Below are 25,577 nucleotides of genomic sequence, written 5' to 3'. Positions count from 1 at the left end.
ACCCTGAACCCTCGGGGACTTCACTGACGTCACCTGGTGAGCGGTCGAGTGTGAGAGACCGGCGTGAATACGAATGGGACAGCACTTTGCTGCAACATATCACGTTGCCATGACAACGTAAAGAAATACGATGTACAATGGAGGGTATTCATCTTAACCATGTACTCCCAGATTTGAGCGTCTTCCAGGCTCTGTCCTCACAAGATGAGAGGTTGTTGTCAAATAATCCATTTCCTCGATTTTTGTCAAAACGGCTTCGATGACAAATTTAAATGTTTGAGTAATAAATATCCTCTGATTTCAAGTGTTTCAATGTTCCGTCTTTAATCCTCTGTTTCTGAGTAATGGTAATATTCCAGGCGGAACACACATGTACCGTCCTCTTTGTTTACGTCTCCATGCTTTCACTGGAAACTCCGTGTCTGACGTCACATTGCTATGAATTGTGGGTTCTTCTTTTTGGGCTGAAGTCTGCAGAAATGCGGGTTAAGGGTTCATAAAGGGCTCAAAATGTCTGCGAGAGAGCCCTCACACACTCGAGGAGTTGGGACAGAACTAAACCCCGCGTGGAGATCGGGAATTGGCTTTTTCCCCTTCTGTGAAGACTCGCCCTACTCTGCCTCTGATTGGCTGGTGCTCGTTGCCTACTTTGCAGAATTCATGTTTGTTGCTGATGAACGGGTGGAAGGTTGGTCGAGTTAATGATATCAACTCAGATGTAAATGTTGTCATGAAGATGGCAGCCTTTTTGTTTTCGTCTCATATATAATTGCAATTATCATGGGAGAAATGTGTGTTTTTTTAAAATGTGGCTATGCAAATTGCTTGTGTGGAAAAAATGAAATTGCACATTTGGTGTCATAATTAGACTGAATGTTGATGACTCACTGATTAACAAGAACATTTTCCAAAGGTTAGCTGAACCCTGAATGCATAATGTAACCTGAACATCATAACCTTCATGACGGTAGCAATGATTGGGCTTCATTTAGGAGAACCTAATAAACGGCCACTGAGCGTGAAAACACATCATTAGAGCTGCCGCTGGGCCGGGTGAATCTGTTCTGCCCTCATAAATAATTCAAAAGGCCGTTTGTACTTATATATGAATATACGAGACCCTGCATGTTGGACAGAGATGTTCAGATATGTATTTACATTAAATACATATCGTTACCGTTTTGCATTAAAATGCTTTTTGCTCGGCAGCTGCGTGATGCAACCGAACATTTAAATACATCTTGACCTCTAAGCTCGACGACGGTCCTCGAGCGAAGAGCCGTTCCCGAGGGTTGTACTCCTCCACCGACTAATTGATGTCTGCATCCTACATTCACGCCGCACATGCATTTAAAGAATAAACGCAATAGAACAAATCCATTTGCTGTTCAGGTGACAGCTGTGATCCGACGCGTCAGATGGACTCTGCCGGTGAGAGAGGCGAGACGTCGTGCAGCCATGTCTGTCTGACGGAGTCTACTTTCTTTTATTCCCTCTCACGCGAGCTTGTCGGTAAATCCATTATCTGCCCGTGTGTCCTTCAAGCTTCAGGGAGATTTTCTCAACCTCAAACTGTTGTAAAATTGTTGCCAGCCCCCTCTCCTCCGAGTCGCGCTTTTGTTCTCGGGGTGTGCAACGGCAGAGTCGGAAATTAATTGCACTTTCATTTCTCAGCCAGATGAAAGACTTGGGAAATGTTCAGGTGTGATAAATACGACACTCCTCCAAATCGCAGCCCCGCGGATGGCCTCTTGTGCTGCGTGTCTTTGCAGCTGATAACCACAGGTAGCGCCTCCTTTTCTGCTGAAACATCAGCACTGCCAGCGAATCCATCTCAGCTCTACTGCAGCGCCTTGTACATCCACTAAAAATAGCAGTATTATGACGAGCAATGGGGGAAATCGATCAACACTGACGGGTGGCTTTAGCCCATGTGTGTGTATCATGGATGCTGTAAAGTGCTTCCTTTTAATGTACAAGTGCTTGTTTCACGGTGTATGAATTAAGATTTCAGGGCTTAGTTTGACACTTTGACCACTATCTTGACAACTAAAAAGGCAATTTGCTGTGAAATATATCAATATTCATGAAGCCCGGCGGCCGAATCTTGATGGTATTCGTGACCTCCTGAATTTGTTCCTCTAGTGCAAACAGAAGGCCAGATTTACTATGACATTTCGTTTAAGATAAACCAGAATCACATGTCAGAATGTGGTACGAGAGCCAACCAGCTGACGCTCCTATGGGTTTTGCTGTCACGGCTGCGGTTTCTGTCTCGGGTGTGTTTCTTTGCACGTGTCTGCAGACTGACGTTTTGACGTAGGGGTCGGAGAAGCCGTTGGCGTCCATGGCGGCGAGGTGAGCGCAGCGTATGATGCCCACCACCAGGCAAGACTTCTGGGTGTTGTACTTGAGGGAAATCATGATGCGTCCTCGTTCCTCCAGGGACTTGTCTTCTGTCTTGTTGACCTGCAGTGGTGAAAAGGACAATGTTTAGTTTTTAGTTGAACACGTGCCGGCATTTATGCCACGCGTGGCTGCCAGCCAGCCGCTCTGCTTCATGCCCGGCGCCATTCGCAACAGATTTCTCTCATCGTCCTCATTTGATTAAACCAAAGCTTTGATTTCCAACATGCTGTTAATCCATGTAGACAACAACATTGTTACATGGAAATGTTCTCACTCATGGATTTCATTCATTTTTAGGTCCTAACAGTTTCTTTTTGCCGTGTTAAGCATTTTGTGAAAGTAAGTCGATATCATGAAAAGTCTTCAGCGACTTCTTGACAGTTGTGTGTCCTGAAAATCAGCCGTACACTGATTGGCTGATTAATGGCACCTCCGTTGTAGATGGTGAGTTAATAGCCTCATCAAAATTAATTTGACGTCTTCTTTAGGGACGAGACAAACATCTGAACTGACAGACATCAGGCCTTCTCACTGATGAGCGCAACATTCCACAAGAGGACCAAACTCTTCACGTCCTGCCGAGTGAACGCAAACATTTTTTTGTCTTGATTTGACATTGAAGGTGATTTTGTTTTTAGGTAATTTTGCAATGCCTTTTAGTTGCCACATACTTTATCTTTTATTACTCAAGAGGATTACATGAAGCTGCTGTTATTTAAAAAGTGTGGCCTGATTCACTTATTTGGTTGGTTGAACGATTGAACCGCTCATTCAGAGATATTTTGAATATCTTCAAGCTGGCAGTTCTTGCAGCCTTGGACCCAAAGTCTGATGAGTGAGTCAGTTTTTACCCAATGGTTAATGCTTCGCCTCTTTTGCATTCTTTCTCTGCTTCACAGAGCACTTCAAGCGCCGGAGAGAGAACCGTACTTGAGCATGTGACTTTTCCGTGGTCCCTAAAGAGCTATTTAAGCTTTGTTTTTTTTCACTGCTGTGCCCAATTACTTAGAAATGCAATTTACCGGCAAAAGTCCCGCAGCTGCAGATTGTGTGAATATGCACTGGGCTTTCCTACACCAGCATTAATTCTTTACCACATATACAGAATAAGACCATTCATATCAGCTGAGGAAATGCACAGAGAGGCTTAACGACGTCACGCTTATCAATGGCTACTTGAAAGTGCATGGACGAGTGGAAATGTGGGAAATGGGACTGTGAGTTCTCTTACTTTGGTTTGTGCTGTTTCAAATTGATATGCATGAGTTTTTCCCTCCTCGCCGTCTCCGAAGCGCGGGTCTCTGGACCGAGGGTCTCTGGGCCGAGGGTGTTGAATGCTGTCTAGATTGTGAAGCCCCTTCAGGCAACTTTGTGATTTTGGGCAATATAAATGAAATTGACTTGATGACAAATTACCTCACACCCCAGAGCTAAGCAATACAGTTAAACCTAAGAGACACATAGTTCTAATACTTTGCATCTTGACATGGCAATGAGGGCGGAGCTAAGTACATGCTGAAAAAGATATTGTTGGGCAACCAAAAATGTGACATTAACTTTCATCAACTCAAAACACACAGTGAATCGGTTAAAGTGGACGAAAACACGGACGACTCCTCGACCCGACAACGCTATGGCAGCAACCTGTCAATCAGCGTGTAGCCCCGCCCTAAAGCATCCCCTGCTTTATGGTCTGTGTGACTCTAAATGGACCATAAGTTACTGAATGAACATCATGCTGTATTGAAGAAGACTTGAAACTAGCAGTGGTCTTTGTTGCAACACTCACACATTCACTGCAGAAACACCGGCGCCCGTAACATTCACAAACGGAATAAGAATAATAAAATGAAGAAGAACAGGCCGAGCGTCTCTGCAGAGACGTGCAGGAGACGGTGCTCAACAAGCTGTCCAGCGGTGTCCACAGCAGGGTACCAATCAGATATCTCCAGGGAACCGACGCTCTCTACATGAATCAGATGACTTTTACAAGACGTCTCACTGGACTTGTGGACTCGGCGTCCATCTCGTCTGGCGTGCCGACATGTCTCGGCCGCCGCCTCGGCTTACTGTCTAATCCATTTAGTCCCGTCTCCTCTTCTGCTGTTTATCCGTGTTTAGGACATCCCACTGTTGTTTCTGCCTCTCCGTCTCCGTTTAACAAGATGTTCGGCAGGAAGTCCGGCAAACCAAGAGGCTGACAGGAATACCAGTGTCTCAAAGAAACACGTACCAACCAGGAAGAGACCAAGATGACCACAAAGACAAATAAACAACTACAATGACACAAAGAACGAACACAGAGAGACACAAATGACCTGAAAGAAGAGAGATGCACAACAGCTGTGGAAGAGACGATGAAGACACTAAATGACCATAAAGAGCCACAAAACAACGACAAAGAACCAAATGATCACAAAGAGACACAAAACGATGAGAGAGAGACACATTACCATGAAAAGGGTCAAAAAGACAAAGCTAAAGAACTGCAGAGTCTGCATGTCTCGATCCACTGCCGCGGTGTGTGTGTGTGTGTGTGTGTGTGTGTGTGTGTGTGTGTGTGTGTGTGTGTGTGTGTGTGTGTGTGTGTGTGTGTGTGTGTGTGTGTGTGTGTGTGTGTGTGTGTGTGTGTGTGTGTGTGTGTGTGTGTGTGTGTGTGCCCGATGTCTCATAATCCGCTGTGTTTTCTTCTGTGAGCTTCCCTTTCCTCTTCCCATCAATCTGCTCAAACAAAAAATCTACTGAATAAACAAACACTGCTGTGCAGCAGTGTGTGCTTAACATTTTCCATCTAATTGTAGCATTGCCGGGGGAAAACTCAATTAAGATTCATTCATTCAATTCAACGCACAGGATAACCGGACACCTCTGACGTGACTGTCTGACCATCATTCTAAATGAATGGAGCTGCAGAGCTGAATGATCGGGTGAGATGTACATCGCAGCACCCCAACACAATAATATTCCAAGTGTTCCAGGTATTACTCAGCCCCTTAGGGGTTACCAGGGAAACAGTGAAATGACCTGGAAAAAAGGTCAGGTGACAGCCCAGGATGAAGGGGGGGGGGGGGGGGGTTCCTTTGACTGAGCCAGGAATCAATTCCTATTTCTTAACGTACAGTTCGAGGTGGAAACCTGTAATTAACTGCCACAAGTGGCAACCTCTGCCGATCTCCTGACGTGCTGAGATGAGCACAGGTCTGTTTACTGTCATTAGCAAACCTCTTTGAAACAATGCTCTGTCAGTTCAGGACATGAGGCGGTGAAAGTGTGGAGCAGGAAGCTGGGCCAAAGCACCATCTCCTGCCAATGTCCTGGTTGGATCCCTGAGATCAACACCTCTCAGAGAGCAGTGGGACTCGCCGACTATTGTGCTGATGCAGAAGAAGGTTTACAGGCCACTGGCATTCAGTCTGCACACGCACTGACAGATTCCACAGAGCGGTTAAAGAAAGCGGTGCTGATGAGCGAGGAGGCACAATCCCAGAAGAGAAGCTGGTGCTCAAAGGCGTAAGGACGTTTTTCTCACAAAGAATATTGCTTTCAAGAAATAAATAACAAAAACATGAAGTACAATGCCCCTGGTTGCTGCAATATGAAATAAAAATGTAAACTATTTTGATTTGATATTTTTACCTAAAAACTCTGTTTCAAATCTGAAGTTTTTCTTTGTGACATTTAACAGTCACGTCTAAAAAAAATCTAATAAAAACGTTGGGATAAACATTCTAAATGATACAAATCAAGAGTTTAACAGTCAGAAACTCTGCTATCTTCTGTTCATAAATCTCTCATGTGAAACATCCAACATCCGTTCTATACATACATATACAGTATATATACATTATGGAAATCCAGTCAGTGGTTAGAGGTTCCTTGTTGCCAAGTCACGGCACTGCAGCATCTCCAGGAGCACTTATTAAAGCCGCCATAATCAATATTTTCTTTGGTTAACGGATCACATGACACGTGAAAGGGTTCGCTCATAGCGATGCTCTGTGGTTCCCCTCAGCTCTACTGAGATTCATAGCGTCTTTCAGCTCATTGTTTTTTGGTTTTACGGCTCGTAACGTTGCTGTTTAGAGCAGAACTGCTCTGATATCTCCACTACCAGCCCCAAGCAGCAGACGGACACAGTTAGTGACTAGCTGGTGCACACAGAGGAGCATTAAGAGATAATGAGCCTGATATTTCCCTTGGTAGTTGGTGGAGAACAAAACCATTCACCAGATGGCCAGAAATAGAGAGAACTTCAAATATTGAACCGCAACTGCTGGATTTGAAAAATGTCAGCAACGCTTTTGCCACTAATAACTTCATAAGATGATAATTTGTCAGTGTTGTGTTTACCCCAAGTGGCCAACGTTGGTGCAGGTTTAATGCACAGAGCGTCATACTGGTTGCTTTTTGCACTGGGGTGAATTTGATCCCTCACTGGCTTCCCACCACAGCCACGGACCAACCTGGGCTTCTAAAGATGATCCTATATTTCTTTGAATCGCGGATTGAGTTTGTATTTGGCGTATCACAAATGATGAAATTCCCCAAAGGGAGCGGGTCGGGGTGGATGGATGGGTCGAACAACGGGGACTTTCACCCGGGAGAAGTAACATACGTATTTTAACCCGAAACATGATCTCTTACTGAACATAACCAAGTAGTTTTGTCGGCCAGACCTGCTGCTTGTGCCAAAAGCACCACAAGCGGTGAAAATACTGTAACATTGATATACATCTAGAAATGTTGATAAGAAGCATTTTTTTTGGGTTGAGAAACGTAGAGATTCAACGTATCTGTGATGTACAGAAACATACATAAAGACATGTTGTTATGGTGACTGGGTTTCAGGGACAGAACCCACGTCCAAGAGAATATTTTGATCTGAAGCTCGTGGTGTCATTAATATGATGTAACTATCATCCTCTGGGGACCATGAACGTCCATACTGTCGCAGTTCACTTTAAGACCACCCCCCCCCGCACCACTAATTACAGATTTTTCGATACAATTCTTTTTTCTTCACGCCGAATCTGACACCTGAGCTTGCATATTGGCTGATTCTGATTGCCGAATACCGGCAATAAAACAAACCTTTACCCTGTTTGTATAAGATATGATTGCTGTCGCTGGTGTATGTCCTGGCTCCGGTGAAACCCTTTGTGGAACACGAACAAATGCATACAGAGAATGAATGCCATAGAACTTTGTTTTATTGTCTAGTTTGGTTAAATATTGCCATTTGGCTCACATTTTGAATGCTCTGGCCAACACTGCACTCTCATCTTGCACTTGCCAGGTCGGTATTGCACATGTGCAATTACTGCTGTGATTTATTTCAGATGCAGTGATTGTTTTTTTCCCGGTGCTGATGAAGAGTTACACATGTTCAGTACAAATCCTGCAGCATGTACTGATCGGGTAGCGAGGGACACGTGTTGTTATTGTTTCTTTGTAGCATAAATTAGCTCATAAATGAGTGTCAGATTGGTGCGCATCCAGCATTTCAGGCTGTATTGGAGGCAAAGCCGATACTGCAAAATCAGTTTTGGTACAACTCTCACACTAATTGGGCCACAATCTTTTTTTGTGTGCCCTGTCCAGCAATTCAGCGCAGTAGCAACATTATTGCTTGTGCTGAGCTTCCAGGGCAGACAATGAACATCACTGGTTTACATGAACTGGAATGAGACGAAGCGCTTTTTTCCTCCAAAATCAGGAATTAAACCAGCAGGGTGAGCTTCAAACTTGTGGCCATCTCTAACAATTAAGCCTTTCATTGTCCAGCTGAGCTGAGGGAATCGAGAGATGTACTGCACAGAGACACGGAGCCAAGATTCATTGCCAGATGAGTCTGCTGGCTCCTACACAGGTCAGCCCCTCTGCTGTCTGCTGGTGCCAGTGCTGAGGCAGATCCAGGGTTGACGCATCCATTAGATAGAAATGGGTGAATAGTCACAATGTTTACAAGGACACAGCTGCCCAGCTACCTCCAGATTAAACAAACCGCTCCTCTGTCTTCCAAAGACCTCTATGTGAGCACTTTTGATCTTTTTACTGTGGTGACAATGGCGGCGCTATCCTAAAGGTTCTTGGCTCATTCATGGGTGCGTTTTAATGTAAAAACTTAAACAGTGCTATACATTCCTAGGGTTCACAGATCGGATGAATCAATTTAAAATGGTACGCTTTTGGTAGTTTTTTATTTTTTTTTAAATTTTAGATCATTTTGTTCTGCATTTCAACTTGTGACGGGTCCATTCCACAAGCTCACAGGCTCACTGACTTGTTTAAGAGCCGGACAATCAAAATGCTCTACTGTCAGCCGAAAACCACCATTAATACCCGTTTCCCTCCAAAATCAGAGCTGGCGAAACACTCTTTTCCGAGTGTGAATGCCGTGCAGTTGCATTGGCGTGTCATGGTAGATGTCACATAGAACTAAACAACTAAAGCAGAGTTGGTAAATAGTGAAAATGTTACGATGGTTACTTCTTTATTCATATGTGCTACTGTCTTTCTGTTAAACTCTCAAACCAGAGTTGGTGGTTGCTAAAACCGTGGGAAGTCTAACAAAGAGTTAATGAAGTGTGCTTTGATGATCCGCGAGGTCAGATGACAAGTTGTCATGTTGTCTCACTGGAGTCTGCTGGCTTTGAGGAGAGCACATTAATCGTATGTTTTTGAAGGTTCTTTCAACGGCCGGCCGTGACCAATAATCAGCGCAGAAATGCCAAATATTGCCTGTGAATAAGGTCAAGGGCTTTTATTGTGAAAGTTGAGGGAGGAAGGAGTGGATCTGGTCTGGTCTGGTCTTGTTCCAAAAAACCAAAGTGCATTAATACCCGTCACTACTGCAGAGACATCTGTCCTCCTGGGAACGAATGCTGATTTGAGCCTTGAAGACAGACGCCAGATGTTGGCGGTGTTAGCTTGTGCTCGTCCAGTGGGAAAGAGGCTTAAGACACTGCTAGCTGCTGCGTGAGATGATTCAATGCCTGTGCTATATTCTCCTCAGCACAGCATCCACAACATCCTGTGTTGAGCCGGAACTCCTTATCTGCTACTTCAAGAGCAAGCGGAGCAGAAATTGTCTTTCCTTTTTTCTCCCTGTAACCAGCAGCCGTCATAGCTTCCCTTTGCCTTGAAGCATTTCCATGAGAAAATGGCCACACTGTGCGTTACACTCACCGTTGCTAAGGTAAGACATTTGACAGGGTGTTCCAAAATAGCAAAAAAACAACAGCTATGGCGTTTGACACAAACATCTGCTCTACAGCGTCTATAAAAGCCACTGCTGCATGTGGTGATGGTCTGAGCGAGCAGACCCAGTAACACCTCCTCCAGGGTTCTGCTTCCTGAATAGATGTGCAGTAGAAGAGTTAACAGCATGTGCAGAGTAAAGCCAATCTCTGCTGTTGACAGCTGTAGAAAAGCTTCGATTTGAAGCCGGTCTTCCTTCAATTTTCTAAATCATTTTCACGTTTAGTCGCGGTGAAGCTATGGATTCAGCCGGAAACGTCGTGTCAGGATGTGCTTTCTGTAGTGGAGGCTTTGAAAATACTTGTGAGTGAGGGATCAGCACCGAGAGAATCTATTCCTGTTGTCATCACCTCACAGATAATCTTAATTCTACCACGAAGGTGCAGAGAGCTGTTGCAAATTATAACTACCAATGATTTCACACACACACACGGTCTTTAACCGTCTTCTGGCACTATTACTCTGGAGTCATGTAGACAAATTAAAGCTGCCATACACATGTGAAATATAGTCTCTTTGGAAGTACAACATGTACTTGCATGAAGTAAACCTTGACTAAATCAGAGCGTAGACTGGCGAATGTGCCGTGGCTGTTTCATACGAGCATATTTCGTGTTTTTGGACGCTGTTTCACACTCCCACATCGACAACAAAGCATACGAGAGGAGCAAACACAAAGCAGTGCTCTGTACACGGGCGATCCAGAGTTGCACAGTATTCCTGTTTTTTTCTAACCATAAACTGTGTAGGCAATTTGAAAAGGATGTTCACTCGCAGTTCAATGATGCTCCACTCCACTCCCATGTTCTCACCGCACATCCACTCCCGCTCCCCACTCCTGGGCTCAGAAGCCAAAGGGAAACCTCACGGATGCTGCTGTTTGCACTGACGTTCTTCTTGCAATTACCAGCATATAATTGTTGCCATGTGCATCATTGTGGGTTCAGATTTAAGCTTTTATGTTCGTTATTCTGGGTGTTTCAATTAGCTTCCAATCACACGCTGTTCCTATGAACAGTGTTATTTAAAAGGTGAGTTATTGGCACCGGTTCAGCATCATTTTTGTGTTTTCACTACACTGAAACGCTAGAAATGTTGTTTTTTATCGATATAATAATCCCCTGCCAATAAGAAAAATGACTGAGGTATTGCATTTACAACACCCTGAATAAAATGTGTCAGGAGTAGCTAAGAAAGTTATATTGATATATATTGAAATATATTGATAAAAAAATGATTCGGTTTGAGAACAAAGGTTATCAAGTGAACAATAAGTAGGAAGCAAAATGTAACACTTGTTGCTCATGAAGTACTGTGTACTCATCCGGCTTTGTCTCTGATCACAGTTGCTCTTTGTAAACACAACCACCTAAAACCACAAGTGTCTGTGTGATGCACTGAACTTACAGGTAGTTGTTTCTCCAGGCAGTTGTTGAAGTTTTTGATTTGGTTGGGCTTCAGCTTCTTGAGCGGGATTCTCGTTTCCCCGATGAACTCGTTGTGTCGGAATTTGTCCTCATCACACACTGAAATCCTGAGAGGAGCAGAGCAGAGAAGGATGAGGATGAAGTGAGGCTCGGCTTAAAGTCGGGAGGCTGTAAACCATAAAACCAGTCATTTTCCACCCGGAGTCGATCATCCTCCATCACATGGATTCAATTCTCACCAAAACTCCTCACTTCACCATGAACTTTCAGAGCCATTAAAAACCAAATCACGACTTTAACTTGAACACATCTCGCTGCGCTGATCTTATTTACTCAATTAGTGCAGCTTGAATGGAAATGTGCCGTCGTGCAGTCAGTCTGTTTACTTCTTAGTATCATGTGATCATTTTCTATCTGTTTCCCCCGAACGCATAAAGACACCTAAGTGTGTGTTTAGCGAGTGTGTTTTTCAATCACCAGTAAGAAGAAGATTCACGCTGTTCCACTGCGAGGGAAAGATAATGACCGACGGATGAACCCAAAGGCAGCTCTCGATTTACAACCGGCGAGCACACGTATACGGTACACTTTAACTCTCCAGACCGGAGATCTATATTCCTCATCACATTTATAATGAATGTCCATCATTGGTGTGGGAATACGCTGCTCTCGGCAGATCTACGTCTTCAATAACTGCAGAGGGCGAGTCCCTGACGCGACGTGATTCTCACCTCGTCAGGCTCCTGTAGTGGAATGCTGTTCGCTGTGTTTTTCTGCCGTATAATCAGCCGACAGTGGTAGCATGAGTGATAAGTATTAGCACTGTAGCTCGTAGGGGATGCGGTGTAATTAGAATCACGATGAAACACAACGGATACAAACAATAACTTATCTGCTACAGTGCATGGACAGGTGGTGCTGAATTCAAATTTAGAAAAGAAGAAGTGAACAGTGTTGTGGAGGCTTTTCTCACAGTACTGTTCAATGGTGAATGGAGGAGCTGTTATCTGAGTAGGTTGTTTGAGTTGTGAACTCACATCACTGAGAAGTGGCCGGTGTTGCTGTCGTGGTACTCGGTGAACATCGCAACATGTTTTTATCGAACGAAATATTCTGCTTCAATCCACATTCGTTCAAAAACAACGTTTTCACTGTCGGGGCTTCCGCCTCGGTGAGCCGGTGCGTGAGCAGCCATAGCCCAGAGAATCGTGCGATTTAAGATGTAAGCGCATTAAGCAGCGTCATCAGTACCAACATGCAACAGGAAGACCACCAAAGGAAATATGGCTGCCGGCGCCGCTGATCCCTGCTGGTTGCTGAGGTATATTCCTCAAAACCACAAATGTCAACCTCATGGTGGCGCCAGAGGACACGTCAGTGCGGTCCAGATTCTGGGGACCATGAATTTGTATGCAAAAACCATTTTGGCAATCCATCAAATCGTAGTTAAGATATTTTGATCGGGACCAAGCGCACGACCGGAAGATCAACAGCCTAAAAATGGCCACTACGCCAATCAGTTTCTCCCAGTTTACAACAAACACACAAGCCTGCTGGGTAATATAATGAGCCCCGGCACTAAGAGGAAGTCACAGCTGTAGGTTCGGAAAAAGCACATTCAACACACACAGCAGTTTCTTAGATTGTTGGGGGTTAAACAGAAAACTACAGCAAAATGCAATCCTCCACAGCATGCAGCCCGCCTATCAGTGGGATATATATTCTGTACTGTAGCTGCCAGAAGTGATTACGCACTTGATTATATAACCTACTTCTACTACAGTGTGAACACTTTGGTAAAAATAAAGGCGCAAAGAGCAGTGAAGCAACACTTCCATTGCGTAACGGAGTATATCTATCACGAGAAGCAGACGTTTCAGAGAAGCAGTCTGTTCTCAGGTGTTGTTGTGAAATACAAATAACCAAAAACAGGAAGTTATCTCAAACAAACAACGTGCTGTTTGGAGATTACACAAACAAAAGGATTTCCCCTTAAACTGATCGGGGGGGGATCACGCGGACCGCTTCGCCCGGCACCGAGACACTCATCATCGATCGTAGTGAGGAAGAATACGCGGGATGAATAAGTCATTTCTGGGTAACAGTGTCACATACAGGCTGTAATGCAGTGATTTATCTCAGGAGCCACGAAGAAGAGAAACCTGAGGAGGATTGTCTTCAGCCTTTCAACACAAACCTAAAGCAGCTGACACATGGAAAAGCACATTTTATCTCTTCCACTCTCTTTAATTCTTTCTTTAAATATGCTTCCCTCTTTTTCCCTTTTCATCTTTTTTCATTTCCTCCATGTCTTTTGTTTTCGTTCATTCATTCCCCTCCATTCCTCTAATTACCTCCCTCAGTTCCTTCCTTTCTTTTACTTCCATTCCTTTTATTCCCGTCCTATCTTTCCTCCCATTCCCTCGTGTTCTTTCCGTTCCTCCCCTTCCATTCATTTATTTCCTCCATGTCCTTTACTTCCATTCCTTTAATGAACTCCCATCCTTTCATTCCCTTTGTTTCATGTCTCCATTCCATCCCTCTCTTCCATTGCTTTGTCACTCCTTCCTTCTATTCTTTCCTCCTCTTTCTTTCTTGCCACTCCTTTCCCTCATTCTTTCCTTTCGCTGGTGTTCCTTCCACCTTTCTTCTTTCCCCATCATTCTTTCCTTCCAGTAGTTTCAGTCTTTCTCCTCATCCTGGGCATCCATTAGGCTGAGAGCCTACCTGAGTGTTTTGCGGACCATATCCTCGTCGGTGATGCCGTAGTAGGTCAGGGTCTCGCTCCAGACGGGGTTGAGTGTGTTGTGCAGGGTCTTGGTTCTAAGTTTATTGGCCTGAAAGACAAACGGAGAAGTTGGTCATTAAACAGGATTAAACATCTTTATTGATTAACTGCTGGTTCCCCCCCTACCGATCCAGAGAGCTCATCCCTCAGGTGTCAAATATCCATTGAAATGTTGCCAGAATTATATAAACACCCCTGAAAATGAACAAAGCATCTCCGCCCTCGTGGAAATTTGTCAATGCGTTGACGTCTGGTGGCACACATGCAAACACCAGCTCGGGGATGAAAAACAAACCGCAGACTCCGTACATGAAGTGACGTGCGTAATCAAAGCAACGCAGGAAGACAATGAAGTTATCAGAAAGTTACAAGGACTCGGCTCATGCTCAACCTGTTCCTGTTTCTGTCAGCGCCACAGTTTCTGAGAAAACAATGTTCCAATTACAAACAATGCAACAATACTGTCCATGAACAACACCTGAGAACACACAGCTGAGGCAATGAACACCGTAGGTTATTGATAAATGATGATGCATGCATTCAATGAGACAAGCGACACAGCTCAAGATCCAGTTCAAGCTCAAGATGAGGGTGCTGGGACGATAGATGGGTCAAACTAACGCGTACTTTCTATTGCTAAACGATTTGTTCTTGACAGAGTAAAGACATTTCCAGCTGTGCATTGGACGTGGGTTGGATAAGTGGACACGCTGTGGACTCCAGTTCATGTTAACAGTCCTGCAGGAGTGAATATTACAAGGATTCCCCAGCGTAGATGCACGACAACAACACGAACACGTAACACAAAGATGATCTCAGTTCCAGTAGTGTTGATAACTGTCTAAAGCAATGTTCCCATCCTTGATGGTCAAGGTCTTCTAACTGTAGGGGGGGGGGGCATCTTAATTATTTTAAACGCCCACCGTGTTCTATTCTAAGTGGATTGTTGGCAGGATGGCAAAAAGCAGAAGACGTGATGTCAGTACATACAGACAGGGATGTCAGTACATCTCAGTGAAGACCTGAAGTTGTGACTCATTAAAGGTATTTCATTAAAGCCGTCCTCGAAATGACATCATGTCGGTGTGACAGGCCGCTGGTTTTAACTGGGGTGAAGGAATAAGTGAATTCAATCGATAACGTGTGAAGCTGCAGGAGAGACGGGAGTTTTCCTCTTGTTCTGCGCGTGTTCTGCGCGTGTTCTGCGCGTGTTCTGCGCGCGTTCTGCGCGCGTTGAAGTGGAAATAATTCACCACCACCTGCTCACAGACAGGCCGCTGCTACAAATGAGCAACCGGTGTCACGAGTCATTGCAGTCAGTGCAAAAAGCCTTTGCTCTCAAGCCAATTATTGCAGTATTTTGGCATGGACCTCTGCATCTCTAACTAGTTTACAAGGCCCCATATCTGAAGGAGGGGGGGAGGGGGGGGGCAGACAATCAACTGGCTGCAGGTGAACACACTGCTGTATCAGACAGTTCAGTGACCCACTTCCAATCGCAGCAGGTCGTAAACCCTTTGGTTCTAAAGTGTTTGAGTCCCATGTCACACTTATATTATCTGTGGTATTTATTCAAAAGTTAAGTGAAACATCAAATGGCTCCGCGAAGTAGAGCTGAGGTAATGTCGCCATAAAGTTAACAGCCAGTGCGGCTGGTGTTGAATTCACACTCGTGTTGAAAGACAACTCATCATAGTGACCAGCAGCTGCTGCTGGATAGAAGGAATAAGAACCAGTGTTTGGAATATTTGTTGAGAAACTAATTCAACTGAAAAGACATGGACTCCATTTCAAGGTAATTCAAATAAAGAGGAGCTGTTTGGTGTCTCTGCTTCTGTGTCATAACCTCTTTTCTTATACAAAAGTCAGGTATTGAAAAACAATCAAGTGAAACAATTAAATACGTTTCATCAGGTGCAGAATGTGGAAGTCCTCCATCATGCCACGCTATTAAGCTGTTACTGCAATATCATGATGAAGCATGCTACTGTATTTGTCAACCGTTGATCACCGTGACAACGTCCTGATTCCATACAGCCTCCTGTGAGTAATCCACAGTTTCATCTGGAACAATTCCAGGCATTTCAGTGATTGAGTGTGAAACTTCACTTCTGATTCGAGCGCCAGCAGAACTTATGACCTCTTTAGTGGGTCTTAATGAGGTTCTCAGGCCGAGCCTAATGATTCTTTTGAGAGCAAGCTGAGAGAAATGTCAGAGATTCTTTAAAACCTTTGCGGCCGTCGCTTGAGCATATGCTGTCGTTAAAATCACACTTAATCATTTATTCGTGAGGCAGTTTGCAGTAAATACTGATTGAGCATGTAGCATGCGTACCTGTGTGATTTGTTGTTTTCATGTTTCAGTCTGTGCATGGAATAAACAGCATGTTAACTATCAGAGGTGCTGGTCAGAGTGATTTTTCACATTGGATGGATATTTTGATGTTTTCATCGGAGTTAACGATCTAAAACAACAAATGAATCATAGTTCAAAACCCACTTTTAACACTGCGAGCAGCAATTATCTTGTGAGAAATCAATTAAAATGTCCATCAAGAACAAATGAAGGATGATTCACTGCTCATGTAATTATGTGTCATTTACTTTCAAGGCACAGCAGCTGAGTTTATATGTGCAGTACATCGTGTTTTCAACTAATTACTCTCAGATACATTTCCCTCGTGTGTCCTTGTGGAGAGCAAGCACAAACAATTTCTACAGTCAGACATTCGTGAGCAGGTTCGACAGTATTTACTTTTTTTATTAACTGCACTTTTTCAGTGAAACCACACTTTGCTGCACGAACTCCTTTTAATCTTCCTCGGGTCGTGATGAATATAAGCAACAATCTCTGGATCAAATCTCTTGGATGGATATTAAGACGGTTGGCTGATTTCTCACTGATTAAAGGGGCGGAGAAGTCGTCCAATTGAAACCAGCAGCAGGCAGACTGTTGATTTGTTTTATTCCATGTGTTGTGTGACAATTATTACGTTACGGTTTAATTTCAGTTGTCAGCCCTTCGGTTTTAATCTCACTTTCTGATTGGCTAGTTACACATTTTCATGCTAATAATCACAACTCTCTCCGAGCATTCTCACCAATTACTCTATTTTTTAATTTCAAGAAAACAAGTTGTGTCACAGTCATTCATTCAAGTTGGATAAAAAAGTGATTGAAACTGTAATGAACACTGTTCTTTGCACATACACTGCACAAGTCACACATTGGCAGTGCTCACAATAAAGGGTGGCATATGCATGGCTGACATTATGACCGTATCATCTGTCTGCAGAGATCTAACAGATGCATGTAGAAGCAGAATAACCTCAGCCTCGTAGAGAATGCAATAAGAATTACTATCATGAGAAGAGTTGTGTTGTTGTTTAGTACAGCCGAGGCTGACGATGTAGAAACATATGCATATCTGTGTAACCGCACGCATTAAAGTGCTCGAAAGTCAAAGCTGAACTGGGTACTAAACTATTACAAAGTTCAGACGAACAGAACAAATGAGATGTGAGTGAAAAGGTGTCGGAGAGGGAGAAGAAAGGGAGATGGATAATCACACAGCTTCCAATAAGCTGCTTTTGTGGAGTGTACTCATTCACCAGATCTATAGTAGATCTGAGGCCTTTAATGAAAGGATTAAATCAACCTCAAGGCCTCCCGGCAGACACAAGCAAATTGAAGAATTCACTGTCACCTCGTGAGGCATTTTGTACATTTGACACTTAAGGTTAATTCCCATCTTTGATTCATTTTACATGTGTTTTTGGGATCATATTGGTGGGAAAAAGCAGTCGATGGGTTCTGGCATTCGGAGAGCCAAGCAGGCTTTGAATGGCTCTCACACATCAGATAAGTTCCGTCTCTTCAAGTGCGTCCTCTTGCAACATGGAGCGGACCTAAGCGTGGCTCGCACAGCACGATGATAAGAGGCACGGCCCTCCCCGGCCGTCAGTGAGCGTTAGATCAGCCAGTTAATGCTGTTTACATTGATGAAGCCACTCTGCCAGGAAACGGAAGTCATTTGTGCTCCATTCAAAGCAAACGGACTCCATTGATGAAAGCAGTCATTTTATCTCTCAGAACAAGGAGTTGCTGGTCTCCCGCTGCCTCCATCAGTTCGTTTGTGTTATTGTGTAGACCTGCAACTCGCGTGTTCTGCGATTATTAAATGACATGTTTTTGTCAATGGAGACTTTGAAGAGGGCATTGATAGCAGCTTCAGTGGCCCGTCTAAATAGCATTCACTTAAACTGATATCGATTCTTTTAGATGTCTAAAATACGTCCACAGCAGAACATTGCTATGCTCTCGTGCTGGTTCTCCTGTCTGTTGCTATGAACTCATCTACTGTAGTGGAACACCGACGATGGAGAAGAACCTCATACAAATACTTTAAAACATCCAAACTATCCGTTTACAAAAAGACGGCAGGCCAGTAGAAACAGCTAGCTGATTAGATAAAAGGAATAAAATGTGTGAGCTTTCGACACTCAAGGTTAGCTGTTTTCATCTGTCTTCATGCTAAGCTAGGCTAAGAATGAAAAAGCAAAGTAAATCCAAAGAACTGTCATGGAGAAGCGATGTCATTCATGAACATGCTCACCTTGCTGGCTCCGGGCAGTAGATGCAACTTGACGTAGGGGTCAGAAAGCCCGTTGTGGTCCATTGGCTTGAGCCCCTGTGAAGTAAACACAGTGTGTAAACAGTGTTACTGCAACATCACAAAGCAGAGGTATGAAGTTTACAGAGAGTCTAAACGGCCTCATTAGCAGCCACTAGAGGAAGCAGTGTTGGTTTCCTCAACTCTTTTTATTGGTGCTTTATTATCATTGCAGACAGTTGTTGATTTAATTGTTTCAATGTGTTTGTTTAAACATGGATAGAAAAAGAATGGCTGATGTACATGGCAAACACAGTATGTACAAACATCGACACATTTGTAGTCTTTGTGTCTTTTCGTAGTTTCATGTCGCTTTGTGGTCATTTTGTATCTTTTGACTCTTTGTAGTCTTTCTGTGTCTCTTTGTAGTTGTTTTAGGTTTCTTTGTGGTCATTTTGTATCTTTTGACTCTTTGTAGTCTTTCTGTGTCTCTTTGTAGTTGTTTTAGGTTTCTTTGTGGTCATTTTGTATCTTTTGACTCTTTGTAGTCTTTCTGTGTCTCTTTGTAGTTTTAGGTTTCTTTGTGGTCATTTTGTATCTTTTGACTGTTTGTAGTCTTTCTGTGTCTCTTTGTAGTTGTTTTATGTTTCTTTGTGGTCATTTTGTATCTTTTGACTCTTTGTAGTCTTTCTGTGTCTCTTTGTAGTTGTTTTAGGTTTCTTTGTGGTCATTTTGGGTCTTTTCCTGGTTGGTTTGTGTCTCTTTGAGTGACATTTAGTAGGTGAAGTCCAGGGGGGCCTTGACACTTTGGGCCCCTGTGTGCAATAGGTCTGTTCAGTAAGCCATCCACGCATGTGACATCTGATAAAAATGTCAGGAGCATACAGACGTTTGGCCTTCTGTCCAGTTTCCCTCAACACCTTCATTCCTTGTAATTTACACTCTTTCTATCTCTTTTGCTGTAAGTCATTACATCTGATCTTTGTCTCTGAGACATTCAGTCCAGCACCTCACGTCACCCTGAGAAACACTTCAGTGAGAAGGGGAAGTGAGTAAAAGAAAAGAGATTTGACCTTCCTTTGTGGAGCAAATCAATGCGACTCAAAGAAGGAGCAGGAAGTAAAGGTCACTCGTATAATGACCAAATAAATAAAACACCCCGAGGCTGCGACTGAGCAAAGTAAAGTGAAAGGATGAGATGTAGAGGAAATAAACAGAGGAAATGGAAACGTCAATCGGAAGGTCTGCCCGTACAGCACAAGCAGTTTCCTCTTCTTTTTGTCAGTGTTGCTTTTGGCTCTATGTATTTATGTATTTGTTTTTGACTCTCTGCCTGAATACAAGCCCATAGAGAAAGGATAAGATGGAGAAGATGGTCTGTTTCTATAGAGTTATTCTTAAAGCCAGTCATCGGAGCCACCGGGTCGGATTCTGGTGAAATCAGATGAAATCATGCAGGTTCACCAGAACCTCCTTCAGCTCAGACTCCAGCAGACACCGGTCCACCGTAGACAGACCCAGATCCTCCAGCAGAGACCGGTCCACTGTGGACAGACCCAGATCCTCCAGCAGAGACCGGTCCACTGTGGACAGACCCAGATCCTCCAGCAGAGACCGGTCCACCGTGGACAGACCCAGATCCTCCAGCAGAGACCGGTCCACCGTAGACAGACCCAGATCCTCCAGCAGAGACCGGTCCACCGTGGACAGACCCAGATCCTCCAGCAGAGACCGGTCCACCGTGGACAGACCCAGATCCTCCAGCAGAGACCGGTCCACCGTGGACAGACCCAGATCCTCCATCAGAGACCGGTCCACCGTGGACAGACCCAGATCCTCCATCAGAGACCGGTCCACCGTGGACAGACCCAGATCCTCCAGCAGAGACCGGTCCACCGTGGACAGACGATAGTCTTTCTGTCGTTTGGTACTCATCAAGTATTCATCTCTTTGTTTCAGCCCTGCTGTCGTCATTTATGCCTCCTAAATGAGCACTTCTGTGAAACCCCACACTTCCAGTTTCCTCCCTGTCTTTATTGAATCAACAGAGAGAGAACATACTCGATGACACAGAAACAGACACCATGCACAACATATAGGGGAGGGGGAGTGTGAATGTGGGGGTGTATCCTGGTGAGTTCAGAGTGAAGATAGAATGTATAGAAAATGGAAGAGGAAGGGGAAGTGAAGAGAGCGGCCAGTCATTTTAGATGCAGTTTTTATGGATTTTTTCCCGCCGTGGTCAGACATCAGAACATAACTTTAAAAATATATAAAAGCAGTGGTTGTAAATCAATCACTGTGCAGTATTTTGATAAGCCTACAGTGCTGTAATTTATCGATACAATGTCCACGTCCTATTGGTTTGAATTAGTTCGTGATCGCATCGTCATAACTTTTATTTTATTTGTTAACAAATACAAATAACGGACCATCAAGTTTTCTGGATTATTTTACAGGGAAAAGAAGAATGCATGTTTTAATCAAGGCTGTGATGTGTTAAATTAATAATAATTATTTAAAGGCAGGGTCTGTAATGTTCAACAACCTTTTTTTGATATAATGGTTAAAATGTCTCTGCATCCTGAGAGCAAGCAATGAATCAAATGCTCAGACAGAAAGAAAAAAGAAATGTGTTATCTGTGGTTGTTGCAGGACTGAGATAAGTCCAGCCGTTGATTACAGTCTTCCACAAGCTTGTAGCTTAACAGATGTGAGGGCTAACAGCCGCCATGTTTACGTTCATAATGATCATTTTGGGCGAATGTCTATGGAGGGTAGACCTGAAGGGACGGGCTGGGAGTGTTGCCCACTTGGCGACTTTCTCACTAGATTTAGTGACTTTTGGAGCTGGTGCTGCTCGCTACTTTATTTTAAAAGAGTTGGTAACACCGTTTGTTTTTTGGTTGGATCGTTTTTAAAGAGAGAGAGAGGGATCCCTCGTCTGTTGCTGTTTTTGGGGAGTTTTTCTTTCTCTAATGCGAGGGTCCAAGGACAGAGGCTGAATGTTGAACAGATTGTGAAGACCTAAGAGGCAAATTTGTGATTTGTGGCTGTACAAATAAATTGAATTTAATAATAGTGGTCCAAAATGATGTGGAATGGCACAGCTTTAAATCTAACCCAAACCCAATATGTCCCAATCTCTTTTATTCTCTGTAGATATTCAGAATGTAATAATGATTGCAGTGAGTAAGGGGAGTTCTGTCGCTTATCTTTTTCCTCCTGAAGTTTTATGCATTACCAACATTGAGATCAGCCTAAACCCAGAGTCACATTCCTTGTCTTGGGACACATACAATGAAGCTGATTCTGATGTATTAGTACGCGGAATAAATGATATAAAAGGCTCCTAAAACCTCATGGCTTTATCATCTTACAATACAAAGATTTCACCTCTCATCTGGCAAATAATAAAGATTCCACATCACCGAAATTAGCTGCAAAGCCCAGTTCCATTATTTTAATTGGTCCCAGTCTTCATGGTTCTTTCTTTAATGGGTCAGAAAGAGAAAAACAAAACAAATGTGACGTCTACTCGCCCACAATTATCAGGCTTAATAGAGGAGCTCGGCTCAAAGCCCAGCACTCAGCGGGAATTACTGGCAGCAGAATGACACGCTCATCTGATAAGGCAACGCTGCGGCTTCAGATCCTGTCTGCACAACAGAACCGTGGTGACAGTCATTTCTTCAGCTGACTCTGGTACATGTGATCGTTTTAATAGCACGTTGGATGTACGTGGATCCCTGACAGGAGAGTGGGAGTCCAGACAGAGGAGGCGATATGGAAACAGACCAACAGGAAGTACTAACTCGATGAGTGGAGCTTTCCTCTGTGTCTGTTTGACTTCATTCCGGTTTGTCACGGAGACAGTTGTCTGCGTGCGGTAAGACATCACTTCATCACATCTGTTGTTAGATAGAACAGCTCTCGTCCTTCTAGGATCTTGTTGTGATTCTTTGTCTTATTTTCCAGTTAAACACAAGTCTGACTGTAAAAAAACAAAGTTAATCACATGGAATTGTGTTAAACCACAATTTGGTAATAATTTTAATAAAAACCTCGGAGTCTTGACAGTGGAATAATGTAATTAAAAGTCAAATCTGTCATCTGCATAAAAGAGTTGGCGTCTTGTATGTTGATGTGTGTCAATAACACAATTCATGCTCTCGCCTGCTTTAAAGGAACACTTTATCCACAAAATGACCTTTTATACAATTAATCACACTGAACCGCAATTCTTCAAGAAGTCTTTGTTTTCCTCTCACGCCTCCATGGTGTGTGGAGAATCAGAAAACAGAAAAGTCTGGATGAACTAAACGTTTAACAGCAGCAAAACTATATCAAATCACCGGTTCACAAAGTCACACAACTGCAGCACAATCCAAGTCCCATGAACCCCTTGCATGCCGACTCCTTCACAAAGCAACGTATCCTCGTGCAATGGTTTGTTTGAGATCTTACGGAACGTTGATGTGTAAATTCTTTCTCTCGTTTGGTCTTTTCAAAATAAACTTCTGTCTTCACAGGAAATAACTCAGTTAGGTTTCTGCAACAAACATATTTAGTTGGATTGAGGAAAAGATTGTCGCTTGGGTTAAAATAACCACGATGGTGTCGTAACTACATCACGCAAATTACGTGACAAATCAACATTGACTTCTCGTTTCTCCTGACGGAAAGATGTTTGTTGGTCCCATCCACCCCGTGTGTGCTTCAGACTTGCTCGTTCATGATTACGTGGATGACATATGAAAATAGTAAGGATTGTCATCATCATCCACCCTCTTGAAACACGGACCCTGTCTCATTTTCCACACAGTGAGCACAAAGTTCTTCATAGATCTAACCTCCTGATTGCCATGAGCAAAACGTCAACACAATATTTCCGTTACTTGAAGGTTCATGTTCAATGTTTCCGCCATAAAAGGGAAAACCGTGAAAGAAATACTGAACTAAAAGGTGCACGTATTGAGCCATGTCTGCTGCCACACTGAGGACAGTACTGTTAATGAAAGAGCGAGGCAGAGCTGGGAGAGGGAATCTGCTGTCTGACAATAAGACGATAGAACACGGTCAACATTCACTTTGCGACTCCAATCTCGGCGCCGGCCGTGACCCTTTCTCCCCAATCTTGGTTCTTGTTTTCTCCTCCCTCATCCGGGGAGCGGCCCGGGTGAACTAGACACGCACCGTATGCAGCTTTGCATCACGTGCTTGATCTGAAATACAAGCACTTGTTTGTTTTTCTCTGTGCAAAAAACAAACCCCAGCACCTAAAACTGTAACTTTCCCCGCGACTCCTTTTTCATTGATTTTCATTTCCCGCTATGCTCCTCCTTAATTTCCTGCTGATTTTCCGCCGTACTTTCTTCGCCTGTGTTTTCCTCGCGACGCTGGTTATCGAGGCGGCTCCATGAGAGCGTTGTTGTGCTGCCTTCATTTACCTCTATTGTTGCCTCCGGCAGACACCTGAGCGATCATCGGAGGCACATTTTGTGCGGTTGGACCGGAATGAACAGACAGCTGCATCGTGCAGCTGATTGCGAGAGCACACTGTGAATACTCGGTTGATCATAATTACTGAGGGTTGGAGGGGAGGAAAAAAAATGACCACTGCGAAAGGCAGATGGGCAACATGCATCAGAGTATCCACACACCTCCCATCTCACACATACTCACTCATAACAGCTCCTTTTTAAATGCTGTGAAATGAAGTTGAGCTCCCTTTGTTTGGGAGATGATGAGCTTCCTTGACATCTTTCTGAGGAAGTGGTTGGGGGGGGGGGATTAGTAGTGGGGTTGGAGTGTGTGGTGGTGTCCGGTTTAGAGTTGATCAGAAAACATCATGATGAACAGAGTGTGCTCACCAAAAGCCTTTCAAATACTGCAGGAAGCATGCATGCAGCTTTATTAACTCTGAATACGAGACGTTCTCTACTGATCTCAATCGTACGAACCACTGAACATGACACCATCATTATGTTGGAGAAATATAATATGTGCATCCGTGCATGTACAGTACTCGTAACTTAGGAGAACTACTCGAGGTGGAAATGACTAAAAACTGATTTGATTTGTTTTAAGTTCACTTCAAAGACTCAAAGTCCCTGACTGTAAAGTTATAGAGATATACATGTTTCTGTTGATTGCCTCACTAATTATAACATGAAGGTCTTTAGTTCAGGATGGTCTTCTAAGTAAATTCATTGTGTGATTTGAAACCGTTCTGGTTCTTACTACTTTGGTGTTATTTTTGTAGTTTTGGCTGAGATCTGACAGATCATTTAAAAAATGGAGGCCAGATGAGGTCAGACAGGATGTAAATAAGCCGAAAGAAAAGTAAAATGGGTCGTAAAATGTCGCATCGTTGCGTTACGTTGTCGTTGCGTTACGTTGTTGTTGCGTTACGTTGTTGTTGCGTTACGTTGTTGTTGCGTTACGTTGTTGTTGCGTTACGTTGTTGTTGCGTTACGTTGTTGTTGCGTTACGTTGTTGTTACGTTGTTGTTGCGTTACGTTGTTGTTGCGTTACGTTGTCGTTACGTTGTTGTTGCGTTACGTTGCGCTGCATCGTTGCGCTGCATCGTTGCGCTGCATCGTTGCGCTGCATCGTTGCGCGGCGTCGTTGCGCTGCATCGTTGCGCTGCGTTCTAACCGTAACCAGGTAGTTTTGTTGCCTAAACTGATTATTATTCCATAATGTTAACCATGAGCAATATGCATTTCTGCAAGCGTGATACGAGGTATTCATGATTTAGATTTTTCAGAAATGGCAACATTCAGCGTATCCGTGGTTCACAGAAATGTATAATACAAACATCATTAATTGTTAATTCTGACGACTAGGTTGGTGCCAGTGAGAGAAGCACGGCTGCAAAAAGCCACTGATGCCATCATTAGCAATGATTGAAGACACTACAGTAGTTTTATGTTTTTACTGCACACCTTTCGTACATAAACAACACAGGTTTATAATTTAGAGGTCCATATTTTAAGTTTATGGTACTCTCTATTTGTAAAGTAAATGTATGCATGAATCCATAAAGTGTATTTTATGTATGAAGCCGTTTATTTTG

General features: G+C 43.6%; 1 protein-coding gene across 1 annotated transcript in view; it reads right to left on the bottom strand.

Annotated features, from left to right (window-relative positions):
• doc2b (double C2-like domains, beta) overlaps window positions 1-25,577 on the bottom strand; it is a gene marked incomplete at both ends in the record, with an annotated part of 85,537 nt that overhangs the window by 4,922 nt on the left and 55,038 nt on the right. Inside the window, 4 exons of the mRNA XM_079282772.1 lie at window positions 2,312-2,469; window positions 11,077-11,203; window positions 13,824-13,933; window positions 18,500-18,574. Of these exons, the coding sequence (XP_079138898.1) occupies window positions 2,312-2,469; window positions 11,077-11,203; window positions 13,824-13,933; window positions 18,500-18,574 (470 nt within the window). The remainder of the gene's footprint in view (window positions 1-2,311; window positions 2,470-11,076; window positions 11,204-13,823; window positions 13,934-18,499; window positions 18,575-25,577) is intronic.

Source organism: Melanostigma gelatinosum (genome assembly GCF_949748355.1).
Source record: "Melanostigma gelatinosum genome assembly, chromosome: 14".
In the NCBI taxonomy this organism is placed as follows: domain Eukaryota; kingdom Metazoa; phylum Chordata; class Actinopteri; order Perciformes; family Zoarcidae; genus Melanostigma; species Melanostigma gelatinosum.
This window is presented reverse-complemented; position numbering and strand designations above follow the sequence as displayed.